This window comes from Tursiops truncatus, chromosome 7 (genome assembly GCF_011762595.2).
Source record: "Tursiops truncatus isolate mTurTru1 chromosome 7, mTurTru1.mat.Y, whole genome shotgun sequence".
In the NCBI taxonomy this organism is placed as follows: Eukaryota; Metazoa; Chordata; class Mammalia; order Artiodactyla; family Delphinidae; genus Tursiops; species Tursiops truncatus.
The window spans coordinates 27,000,293-27,013,941 of record NC_047040.1 but is presented as its reverse complement, the minus strand read 5'-3'; the positions used below and the strand labels follow the sequence as shown (position 1 = coordinate 27,013,941).

General features: G+C 36.8%; 1 protein-coding gene across 27 annotated transcripts in view; it reads left to right on the top strand.

Moving 5' to 3' along the window:
- MAP2 (microtubule associated protein 2) overlaps nt 1-13,649 on the top strand; it is a 265,271-nt gene that overhangs the window by 245,015 nt on the left and 6,607 nt on the right. For 14 of the 27 annotated variants that reach the window (XM_073807315.1, XM_073807310.1, XM_073807323.1 and 11 more), the window contains 2 exons: nt 10,381-10,473; nt 12,433-12,514. In XM_073807315.1, coding sequence (XP_073663416.1) covers nt 10,381-10,473; nt 12,433-12,514 — 175 coding nt within the window. The remainder of the gene's footprint in view (nt 1-10,380; nt 10,474-12,432; nt 12,515-13,649) is intronic. The other 13 variants (XM_033859830.2, XM_033859827.2, XM_073807321.1 and 10 more) reach the window with 1 other exon arrangement.

Here is a 13,649-nt window from a genome sequence, read left to right as displayed (position 1 = left end):
GAGAAGGAAATATTTTGAGCCTTTTGGAAATATCCAAATGCCATATTATTTTTATATTTATACATAAATAATTGAAAAGAGTAAGTTGAATAAAATAAATTTAGTACCAATTTGCAAGTTTATTATTTTAGCTCTTTTGAGCTACCCCCTAAAATAGAGTAATTATCATGTGTATTTAAAATCAATTCTCTTTTTATAAATATCCCAGTGTCCTGGTATTCTCCTTAACTAAATGTGAGGTTTACTTGCTTATCTTCTGGAAAATATTGATACTTAAAAGAACCTGTTTCTTCTTAGAATCACAAGGGAATATTAAGTGCCTCAAAGATATTTTATTGAAACTAAAAAGAAAATCTAATAAGAAGGGAATAATTATTGATATAATTTGACAATAAATGATTTTATTCAAAGGACTTTTCAAGACAGACAAAAAATTGTTTTGGCCTCAGCTTTGCTAGAATCATTAAGTTAAACGAAGCCCAGAATATGAAGACTTATTTATTTTCTCTTTCTACTTCATTATGATATCTGGCTGTGAATATTTCTATGTCTAATTTTAATTGACTTCTACTATATTTGTTAATTGATAAAATTGATATAAAGATGTCTCACTCGTTTGAGCTGAACTAATGCTGCCCTAGAGATTATGGTAATTAGGATTAGTAAAGATATGACACAAAAAATTACAGAAGGAACAAAAATAGCCTCAAATCATCATGTCATTTGAAGTAAATCTCTTGTTCCATGAGGCAAGTGGTAACCTGATGCAAAATTATCCTATGGCATCTTCAGGTGACTTGGAAAAAATCTACAACAGTGGAGTTATAAAGTGACTTTTGTTGGAGAAGCAGGAGGTATTTCCTCACCAAGATAAGAAATAGATGGAGGGAACATATTTGCCTTCTATTTTGTGATAGATGGCATCAATGCATTTAAACTAGACAGGAAAATGAATTGGGAAATTGAGATGCACTACAGTTGAACTGTTTTTGTAGGAAAAGTATTTCAGTCAACACTTTAACACTATCCCCCTAGAAGCCTCCTTATAGTGTATGATCTTCTCAAATACAGGGAGTGAGGAAAGGGTCTTTTTCTGTACATGTTAAACTGGGGATTTTGATTGGATTTTAAGGTTCAACTTTATAAAATGACTAAGAGAAATTTTTATGTTAAAGCTTCTTAGAAATTGTCAAGATAATATGCTAAAGACCCTTGTTATCTGACAGAGAATCCATAAGTGCACCCTGTTGGGGAAATTGAAGCCAGTGGCATGTTGTCCCCAATAGTAATTGTATATACTAGGATATTTGAATGGACAGTGACCAACCCAGAATCACTGAAGAGGACCAAGACAACATTGATACCTTCTGTAGGAGCCCAGTTTTATAATAGACATATGTCATCTATAGTTATTAAGAAAAAAAGTCACACAACTCTTATTGGTGAAGATGGGAGTAAATTGGTAGATGTAACCTTAATTTAATTAATTCAAACTATCTGCACAGACTCTATTGTCATAAAATTCAGAGTGGTTTAATTGTATGTAAATAATTTAATTTTAAAAGCTTTATTATTGTTGTTTTAAAGTTTGTGCAATCACTAATATTAGGGAGAAGAAATGTATAATGAAAGATATAGTGTCTTAGGAATTCAACAACTTTCCAAGTTGGGAAGCTTTATTATTTGCCCCATTTTGAACATTTATTGCTCTTCCATATGTATAAGGTTTGTGCTTATGGCTATTATCTCTTCTGTTGAAGTCCAATTTTCTATTGGCAAAGAGGCTCACCTCAGGGCTTAGTTCAGTGAGGCAAATCAATGCCTAATGGAATAGATAAGCTAGCTGAAGATACGAGGAGCTTTACAGAAAGCAATAAAGTTAATCTTTTCAGCTAAAATATAAATTCATTCTACTGTAAAGAACATATGTCATCTCAGATTCACTATAGATAGTAAGCTTGGTTGATTTAACTCAAGGCATAGGTAAAGCTATCTTGTTAAGTGTATTAATTTAAAACTATCTCAATGCACCTAGCTCCTTAAGCTACATTAAATCTAAAGCTACATTTTAGAATAAAAAGTGTTAGCTTTTTAAGGACTAGGCTGCTTGATTTAAACAAAGGTAAGAAAATAAACAATTTCTCTAAATGTGTGGCATAAAAAATTTAAGCAACAGCTCAATGAATGGTACTTTTTCTATCTGTGGGTCAGATTTTTTTTACAGGCACTTGGATTTATATGGAATACTCCTACATGTTTCGACAAGTTTCTTGTTTTTTCTCTGTCAGCTTTATGAAGATCAGTATACAAAGCACCTTGTGATAGTTGAAAGTTACTAATGAGGTGGTTTCACAAATCAGAACAAAGAGTTTTCTTTTCATCTCCCTTTCCTTCATTCCATATCCTGGCCATCTTTACGTGCTAATGATTTTGTGCCCCAGACAGCACTTATTCTACCCATTTCTTTCAGTCCACTCTCCACCACCCTAGCACAGGATATGTTATCTCTTGTTGATATCACTGCAATAGTTGTTAACTAGTCTCCCTTCATCTGTTCTTTTCTCTTTTTTAAAAATTTTTATTTTATATTGGAGTATAGTTGATATACAATGTTGTCTTAGTAGCAGGTGTACAGCAAAGTGACTCAGTTATACATATACATATATCCATTTTTTTCAGATTCTTTTTCCATATAGGTTATTACAGAATATTGAGTAGAATATTTCTGTTACTTTCTCTATCTGATATACTCCCGATACTGTAGCCAGGGCTTCTCACCATATTTATACATTCTATTGTATAATTGATTATTTAATGTCTATCTTGTTTCACCTACTAGACCATAAGCTCCATAAAATCAGGACTGAGGTCTGTTTTGTCCTCAGTGTTCAGTATATGGTAGGTATTTGGCATATTTGTTGAGTGAAAGTTGAATGAATGTAGTATACTGTATGCATCGAGAGATGCATTCTTTCTAGTGACTTGTTGAATGAGTGTGACTGCCTAAAGCTGTTACAGTTATTACCCAAAGAAACACCCCACTCTGGGACCACAGTGAATTTTGGCTGAGAGAATATTGGATCAGAATGTAAGAGCTGAGTTCTTGGTCCAGCTTTTTTGCTAAATTATTGTGTGACCTTAGATACTGAGCTCTCTGGTCCTCGACTTTTTTTTTTAGTTTATTATTATTTTTAAAAATTATTTATTTATTTATTTTTGGCTGCATTGGGTCTGCATTGCTGTGTGTGGGCTTTCTCTAGTTGCAGTGCACAGGCTTCTCTTGTGATGGAGCACGGGCTCTAGGTGTGTGGGCTTCAGTAGTTGTGGCTCGCGGGCTCTAGAGTGCACGCAGGCTCAGTAGTTGTGGTGCACGGGCTTAGTTGCACTGCAGCATGTGGGATCTTCCCAGACCAGGGCTCGAACCCGTGTCCCCTGCGTTGGCAGGTGGATTCTTAACCACTGCGCCACCAGGGTAGCCCTCAACTTTCTTATTTGTAGGATAGAAGCAACAAAATAATACTTGTTTCTGTATATAGCACCACCTCATTTAAATAAACTATGTGGATAATTTAAGCTCTCAGATCCATGGTTCTACAGTGTTTTTGCATTGCAGCTCATCAAAAAACATTCATTTAGGTACTCTAATAGACTCCATAAATATTTGTGCCACAAAGGGCCAGCTGAAGTTGAGTGAAAAAGCAGTGTTTCTGAAATAGGAGTGTAATTGAGGAAGGAGGAGCAATGGGAAGGAGGAAGGAGAGAATGAAATGTGTGAAATGTAGAGTGGAATCTTTTTTATATTTTCTTATAAAGTTTTAGGCATTATCCTGAGACTTTTTTTGGCCTTTCACATGCTAACTTGAATGAGTTGCTTTCAATTTTATATTCAAATGAAAAAATGGAATTAATTCTGGAGGCAACTGATGAGTTATAGTAAAACAGGATTTTTTTCTCATTATATAAAATTATGATGGTCACCACTGTGAAGGTCTACTGAGTGCTATTAATATATATGCAAATTTACAAATTATAAATTTTATAAAAAAAAAGAAAGACTGAAGCTTATTTAGATCTCTTTTCTCATTTGTATGTTTATTCTTTCATCATTTATGAAGACTATGCTGGGCACTATACGATAAAAGGGGAATGGATGACAATAACATCCCCTGGCCTCTACAGTCTAGGCAGAAAAAAAGTGTTTGTTTGTTTTTTCTTGTCCTCCCCTAGTTCCCTGCCTTTGTTTAATTTTAAGTTTTTTCCAAGCCATTCTTTCCATCTCCTTAGGCCTCCAAATAAATGCTAAATAAGAAGTGTAATAAAATATCCCATTCACTGTAAAATGCAGCCCAGCATGAAGAAAAACTCTTCACCAAAATACATTACAAGGCATTTTTTTGCTCTCAAATTCATCATTATCTCAAAATGAAAGCTCCTTGAGATCAGGGACCCTGTCTTTTTTTTTTTTCCCTCAGGTTTTTTTTTTTTTTTATTGGAGTATAATTGCTTTACAATGGTGTGTTAGTTTCTGCTTCACAACAAAATGAATCAGTTATACATATACATATGTTCCCATATCTCTTCCCTCTTGCGTCTCCCTCCCTCCCACCCTCCCTATCCCACCCCTCCGGGCTGTCACAAAGCACCGAGCTGATCTCCCTGTGCTATGTGGCTGCTTTCCACTAGCTATCTACCTTACGTTTGGTAGTGTATATATGTCCATGCCTCTCTCTCTCTTTGAGGGACCCTGTCTTTATGCAATAGAATTTTATAACTGTAATTCAAGTATCTTTTCTAAGGTAATGAAAAGTTACTGAGCTAAGCTTCATAAATATTAATTATTTAAAACTATGGAAAAATTATTACTTTGGGTTTACAAAGTTGTGGCCTGTAGAGTCTCTTTTTGTTTGCTGTTCATTTACAAACCAAGCAAGGACATGGGAACAGCATTGAATCTCAGGCTGTTTTCAAACAACTGAACAGGCTCTCAAAAAGTTACTTTCTTACCAACTTGGTCCAGTATTCCTTAAAATTTTAAACTAAAGAAAAAAATGTAATGTTAAGATTTTGGCATATGAACTTGATAAAGCTCATTATCTGTTAATTTTCATGAGTCACAATGACTGCTATATTCATAACTTTCCTTCCAGTGCCCATGGGCAGACCACTTAAAATATTTAACAGTGCTTCTAATGGCTAAACTCAATGTCTGTTTCACCAAAAAGTTCTTTCCAAATTTTTCAGCATTGTGCATTCACCCCAAGGTTTCTCAACAAGGTTTTACCTTCTGTGCTTTTTGACAGTCTGCACAGGAAAATTGGGCTGATGCCTTAATAGGCCCTCTTCCATATTCTTTTCCTTAGAGATCTGTGGAATTGTATGTTTTCACATAGACTATTATTTCTATTAAAATGTGTATTGAAATTTACTTATTGTTTATATTTATATACTTAGTTTTGAAGAAATTATTGATGAGTGTTGGTAGAGTTAATTAAAATTCAGAAGGGACTATAATGTTTGTATACCTGTATGCATTTTGACCAGAGCACAGGGTTGTTAACAGATGAATATTTGATGAACATCATCTGTTCCAGAGAACTTTCAATCTTCGGGAATATATGATATAATAATATTTTTGTTTTAATATATGATACCTCTGGACTCTATAGAGGCTAAATAGTTTTCATTAAAATTGAATGTTATGGAATAGGAAATACTTTTGGGAAAGACAGAAAAGTGTTTTTATAATGCAAGTATAAAGGAAAGCTTAATAAGCCTTCCTGAGAAATGATGCAAACCCAAAGGAAAAGCTTAATTCCCCATAAAGTTGAAGGGAAGTCAATTGAGTGTCACTGTCCACTACCTTTCAAAAAGAATTTCTTTCTAAGACAACCTTGGATGGAGAAAGAAAGAAATTTCTTGTAATTGAGGTTCATACCTAGAAGATACCTGAAAGACCTAGTACCAGATTGTAAAGGAGCTGAGAACAGAATCCAAACTTTCAGACTCCCAGTTACTTTCCATATCTTGCTACCTTGAGCTGACATGGGGATATTTTTACTTAAATAAGCAGCAGCAGAGAGTGTCAAAAAAATCAAGTTTCTGTTGCTCAAGAAATCCAAGTTGACACTGTGATTAATGCCTCTGGTTTATAAACTGTTTTACTAAAAACTATGTTAGGATTGTATTTTCTTTCATTTTTCATGTTTCATATTTCCAACTAATCTCTAGTAAGAGATCTTTTCCTGTCTACAGGCATAGCCTGCATTTTGTATTCCTGCTCTTTCTTAGAGTAACCCCATATTGGGGGGGAAAACAAAAAGCTCATTTCTCTAAAGGAGCAATTAAACTTATATGCAGAGAGAGTACAGTGGCAGATCACTTCAATTGAACCATTATGGTAAAATTCAACTAGACTCACATCAAGAATATCCAGAAAGTAACTATTCTGTTCTTTCCTAACATTGTGGAGGAATACATAGAATTAATTAAAATTAAATAATTCTGATTAATTATTCAATTACATTAACCTGTTCTTTATAACTCTTCATGCTTATAAGACCCTTATATGAATGAAAAGTCAGTGGTGTGTGCATACAAGTAATCAATGTATGCCCATGAGAATAAAGTCCTTTTTTGCCAGCCTCCCACTTCGAGGGACTGGTTTGGCTGAGCCTTGAAGGATGATCTGTTACAGACTAAACTTGGAAAGAGGGCATTCTGTCAAGAGGTAAGAACATGAAGAAAGCATGGGGGTGAACCTGAAAATGTAACAAGGCCCTTAATATGGACTAGAATACAGTCTGGATGAAATGTAAAGTATTAAGAGAGGACTCAAAAATCAGAATTGCTACAAACCCTGGTTGCCCGGCTAAAAGTTTTGTTGCATTTAATAGGAAATAGGGAGTTTGTAGAATTTTGAATAAGGCAGAGTTTTAGGAGGATGATCCAGTTGATTGATACAATGATACATTTCACTTCCACTATGAAGTGTGCAGGAGGAAAGGTTGTCATATTCTTTGCATTAATAGAGCAAGTAAAAATTTTGATTGAAAGAAATTAACAAAGATTAAAGTGTGCTTTAGAGTTAATGTTGGATAATGATTATTCAAATAATTTTTCCTTCATATCATTTAAATAGAAAATTAGTTCATTTGTAAATTAGAAGGTCATTATATTTTTTCTAGGCAGTCTCTAAGATGTTAACATAATTTTTCTTGACATAAGCTTTAGGAAAACAAAAGTCCAATGAAAATTTCTTCCCAAAGAAAGTAGTTTTTATTTCAATCTATCCACAGAGAACAGAAAGTTAAACTCAACTCTGATAAAAAAAAACTAATCTGAAATAAAGCCTTATGCTTCACAGCAGTCATCTATTTTTCTATTTTATGGGATGGTTGCTGAGGACTGCCTGTATTTGTGGAATTAACTCTCTAAGGTGTTATTTGCCAATGATCCTAGAGATATTTGGCATGAAGTATTTTGTAATTTTGCTAAGGCATAAATGTGAGTCACATGGCTCAGATATAAGTTGTCAAGCTCGAGTGTAAAACTTACTGAACATCAAACATTCACTGCCCAGAGTGGTTTTTATTTCTGTCCACTCAACCATTAAGCAAAATGAATGTCATACTTTGCCTCATTTTAGACAAAAGCAATATACCATGGGGCTTCCCTGGTGGCGCAGTGGTTGAGAATCTGCCAACTAATGCAGGGGACACGGGTTTGAGCCCTGGTCTGGGAGGATCCCACATGCCACGGAGCAACTAGGCCCGTGAGCCACAACTCACGCGTCTGGAGCCTGTGCGTGAGCCTGCAGGTCTGGAGCCTGTGCTCCACAACAAGAGAGGCCGCGGTAGTGAGAGGCCCGCGCACCGCGATGAAGAGTGGACCCCGCTTGCCACAACTAGAGAAAGCCCTCGCACAGAAACGAAGACCCAACACAGCAAAAATTAGTTAATTAATTAATAAAAACTCCTACCCCCAACATCTTCTTTATATATATATATATATATATATATATATATATATACCATGAAGTTTTTTCAATTATGGAAATATGTAAAGAATGTGTTATTAATGCATGTCAAATTAAGCAAACATGGGTTAATATAGTCTACCATCAGAAAAGGCCAGCTAGGGCTTCCCTGGTGGTGCAGTGGTTGAGAGTCCGCCTGCCGATTCAGGGGACACTGGTTCGTGCTCCGGTCTGGGAAGATCCCACATGCCGCGGAGCGGCTGGGCCCGTGAGCCATGGCCGCTGGGCCTGCGCGTCTGGAGCCTGTGTTCCGCAACGGGAGAGGCCACAACAGTGAGAGGCCCGCGTACCAAAAAAAACAAAAAAAAGGCCAGCTAGTTTTTTCCGCTAGAAAATCTATGATTCTCGGGAAAATCGACTTTGAAGTTGGCCTTGAAGTTTTAGAATTTAAGATTTAAATCATCTCTAAATAATGCAGGCAATGTGTCCCCTTTGGGTTTGAATCATTCGTTTTCGAAATCATAAAAATTGTCAAACAATTGATTAAAAGTTAGAGTCAAACAAATTTATATAACTGAATTTGGAATTTCCATTTTTGCAACAGATGAGTCAGATTTAACATTTGGCTTTTGGTCACTTGGTAATGAGTCACTTGATTGGTACTCTTATGATCTCTAAATTAAAATTTGTAGATGAAATATGAGACTCTGTATATCCCCAAGGATTAGAAAAATGGCTTAGATGAATTCTGTTTCATTGCCAAAATAAATAGATCCTTATGGAGAATAATTTAAAGTATTATTATTAGAAATAACAAATCAAAATTATTTGCTTTCTAAAAATAACTTACCTGTGAGGTTTGAAATGTAGTGGCCCTTAGTGACTTCATTATCTGCATCTACAATTTATGTGAAACTCTTACAGTGCAACTACACATATGGTTAGATACAGACTCTGTGATAGCCCCCCTTTTTTTAATAGGAATTTGTATTATGCCCTAGAGAGTGGCCCAATCATCACGTCTTCTGAATTCAGATTTTGACGAGAGGCCCTTCCCTTGGGCTGCCGATGAGAGCGGTGAATGATACTTTCCTGAAAGGAACGAGCTATCTTGTCAATGTTAGGCAGATGCTGCAATTTAAGCTTTGTCTAGTTAAAAATAGTCAGGATTCAACGTGCTCTTGAATTTTTTACTCTTTTTTGCGAATACCAAGAGATGTGATACCAGTCTTAGAGACAGCTGTATATCTAGGGTAATTTTATTAAGCTTTTTTTTTCATATATAAGAGGATAAATTGTCCACTAAAGACGGGATTTCCCTTTAGCTATTGGGGGGTAGTTGTAGCCAAAGTAAGATAAAACAAACAAAAATAAACCTTTCCTTCCATTCTTACATTGCTCGTTGGCCCTCCAAAACACGCACAACTCAAAAACACATGAAAGAAGCTACAAGAGTTATTACTTTGCACATTACATTACACCGGAGTAATATCTTTCCAGATCTGGAGTTGCTATTACCTGGATTTACTATTGCCTTCAAGGTGAGTACTGGACTTGCTGAAAATAGAAATAGAACACCTAACCTCATATCTGTTGGGCCCAACCAAGGCCTGGACTACCTGTTCATGACTCAGTACAAGTCAGCTAGCTAATGGTCCTTGGTTTTCTCCCCTCTAAAGACGGAAATAATGCTTTCACACCAAATCCAAGAATAAGGGCTATTTATGAGCAGTTGTCAGAGAGAGGCCTTTCAAAAGGCTACTGAGCCAGACCAGCAAGGGAATCATAAATCCTTTCAGGAGAGGAGGCCCAGAGCCTCCTTGTTGACCGTCTTGGGAAACCGGGGCTTCTTCCCCTGGATGAATGAGAACCCTCACCTGTAGCATTCAGCCAGACCAATGTGAACCTCACCTGTTCTATGTGGACCAATCATAGTCAAGTCAAGTGTACCAGGTGATTCACAATTGTGATGGGTGACCCTTTAGGGATTAAGGGGGATTAAGGGCACTGGTGTATCCTTCAGGATCCTGGGCTGAACTACAATCTTGGCCCTTCCAGAGAGTGGACCTGAGTCCCAGTGTTGCCCACAATATCAGAAGCCTCCTCCTCACAGATAATTCAAGTTTTATTTTTCTTTTCCTATATTGTTTCCAGATTATAGCAGCCTACGGCTGGGATATCTAAGGCTCTCAAGCATTTGGCCCTTGGGGGAGCGGGGTGCAGGAGAAAAGGGGCTCATATTCATATGATAGATCTGCTCTTCAGTTTCAGTGTTAGTTTTTTCTCTTAAATGATTACGTAGGTGGAAGGGAGTTTGGAGCCTCTGGTGCTGCCCATTTCTGGTTCCCTGTACCCAGCATATTGAAAGAAAAATGCACAGTGAAGTTACTTCCAATTCCTTTTAGGTTAGGATTTTAAACCAGAAGATTGATTTTAGCAAGGTTCAGTCCAGATGTGGTTCCAGGGATAACATCAAACATTCTGCTGGGGGCGGAAATGTAAGTAGAAGCTTCTGTTAGGAGCCGTCCTGATTGTGTGGAGCCATCTGCACAGCAGGCACTTGGTCTCCTTTCCTGCCTCCCTCCCAACACACTCCCCCCTTCTTGTTGCTGCTCCACACGTCCCCCTGGTTTGGGAGCTTGTCAACCTTGCATTTTTGGTGATGACCTTCCCATCCTTCCCTCTAAGATCACTGGCGAATTCTTGCTTTTTTAATGGGGTACGCCATGGTTTTCGGGGAGATGGAAAACCCACCTCACTTGCCAATTTGTTTGCTGGCCTTTGGCTTCAAGGTATTTTCTCATGCTGTCTCTACGCCCCTGTAAAAGTCAGCTGTGCACACACTTTTCTAGCTCCATTTAAGTTACTCTTGGGGCAAAGTCTGATGTACTTGAAAGCACCCAAAGTGTATAATGTCAATATTTTGTGCTTCATTATTCATGAGAGTTGGGCTATCATTTGGAATAATACAGAACTGGTGAAGCATGGCTCATCTGTAATTCAGTGAAAAGATTCAAGTCCCAGTATACTCTGTCTTGATGGAATTTTTTCCTGTCTCTTAAATTGAGTGAAAATAATATCCTATGAGAGAAAGGGAAAGATGAATCCGTGTTTCTCAAATGTAGTTGAGGAAGAGTTGAAACAGGCAAACTCAAGCTAAAGAAAGCATGGTTCTTTGTAAAATTAGAATAACAAAAAAGGCGAACTGGGTGACTCTCTATACTACAGATCCTGTCACCTAAACTTCAGATTCTGACCGTCTGTGACTCAGGTAATTTATAGATTATCAAATCCGGAATTCTCACCTATCTAATAACTCTTGGTTCCTTGCTCCTCAACTGGGCAGAGATGGAGTCAAGCAGTGAAAGGAGAGACAAGCAAGTGCCTTCTAGCAGGAGCTGTCGCCTGATGTTCAGAGTAGCTCCACTGGGTGTGAAAATATGCCATGTGGGAGGACCACAGCAAGGTTTTCTGGGCTCTTTCCAGGGTGCAGGGCTAAGCTTCAGGCTCAGCATTTACACTGACAAGGTTGCCCTCCTTCCTGTTGCCCTGACTGTAAGCTCACACCATGTGGTACTTTCACAGAAGCAATCTTGGTCCTAGGAAATAATTTGAGGGTATCAGAGGGTAGACCCAGCTGCCCTCTACTACGGGTGCTGCCGGTCAAAACACCTACATGGAAAAGGATAAATTGAGATAACTAATGATCTCTAAAGTAAGTAAGGGAGCTTCCAACCTCCAAAACAGTAGTCTGAAACTTTCCCCTAGAGAAGAATCACTTGTTCAAATGTGCAGATTCCCTGACGCCATTTCCAGTGTTCAATTAAGTAATTCCCATGTATTTCTGATGCAAATGGACCAGGAACCACACTTGGAAAGCACTGTTTCAAATATTGGGAGATGAAATAATTTCAACAAGACACAAAGAAGAAAAAATGCTGTCATTTTATATTGATAATTTGGTGTGCAATAAAAATTCCATTTAGCCAAGACATGACAATAGTATTTTAAAAAAGCATGTTTAGAGCTTTCTTCTTCTTGTTATCTTAAAGCAGTGTTGGGCTTCTTGTTTCTATGAGCAAAGTTGGTCACTTTTATGTAAAAATCACTTTTTAAAGCATAATTTCTCTCTTCACTTGGCTCTTTGCTTATGGAAAGGTTTGACACGTGGCTTTGTTCTCTGGGTGGAAGCTTGCCGTATGCATCCAGGTGTTTCTATCCCCTTGGGGCATGATCTGTTTTCTGCTAATAAAATCTTCTATTCTAGGATTTTCCTTCACTTTGGTTTTTCTTTCCAACCAAACATGTGGGAGGATCTATGGAAGATTGTGTTTTCCCATTTGTATGTATATGTTGTTGTATGTTGTGAGTTTGGATATGTTTCTAGATTTGACGTATGATCTTGGGGGTTGTTTATGTCTAAACTATTTTAAGCACATTTTATGTGGTTCACACAGGTACAGATTGTCACCAAGAAGATAGACCTAAGCCACGTGACATCCAAATGCGGCTCTCTGAAAAACATCCGCCACAGGCCAGGTAAATCCGTACTTTTTAGTAGTCTGGGAGATATTAGATTGGATTCAAGAAATTGACAAGTGAAATTTGTGTTGCTGTGAAATATCTAATTGGAAGGACTTTTCCAAATCCTGATACGTCATGCTTTTATTAATAGAAATTTACATGAGAAATTTCAAGGCATCTTCACTTGGACAAGTAAACTTAGTAACCACACACAGGCCACGTATCATAGGACATGTTAAAAATTAAAAGGTACAAAAAAAAAAAGAGAGAAAAAGACAAAAAAATAAAATTAAATAAATAAATAAAAATTAAAAGGTACATGAGATGCGTTTATCTCGATGTACGCAACATGCATGTTGGAGCTCGTTGGAAATATATAGTCTATAAAATACACTGGGCCATGTATTTATACATAATACATACACTGAAAGAAGCACTTCCAAAGATTTTTCAAGAAATTGTTTTTCTGCATTATGTGAAAAAAGGATTGTGCTTAAGCAAAGCTGAAAAAATTAACTTTTCTGCTGAATTTCTCAGATCCAGGTCTATAAGTATTGTGAATCCTCAGAATGCAATGTCTCCCCCAACTTATTTGACCATGGACTTCTTGTTTTTCTAGAATATCTCATAAGACTGATGCTCTAAGGTAGAATTTCTACTCATCTTGCTGGGGATTTTTCCCTCTTTAATTCCCTCTAATGTATTATGAGTCACTTTTTCTGAGTATCATGTATTATGTTTTTGCTAAATCCACCTCCATGCATATGTAAATAATGGACAACTGTCAAATTTGTAAATTTTCTTGAGAATATTTTGACACAATTTATATATACCATTGAAGGACAAGAGGAAGCAATTGGTTTTAACCATCTATGCTTGGCATCTTAATTAAACCAGGTAATAGGTTATTCCCATTAATCATTGTCTCAAATGTTATCAAAACAAGGTATAAGAATAATTGAGCCCAATGAGATTTCTGACCAGGAGGTTATTAAGAAGAATTTATTAGTTGAAAAACAAAGGTAGATAGGATATGTTTCAAAATAGATAAACGAACTGGAAACATATCTAGAAATTGGGCTTCTCTTTGGCAAAGGGAGTTCATAAGGCAAGTCAAGGAGTTAGAAACTACGAGTAAGGAATCTCCATT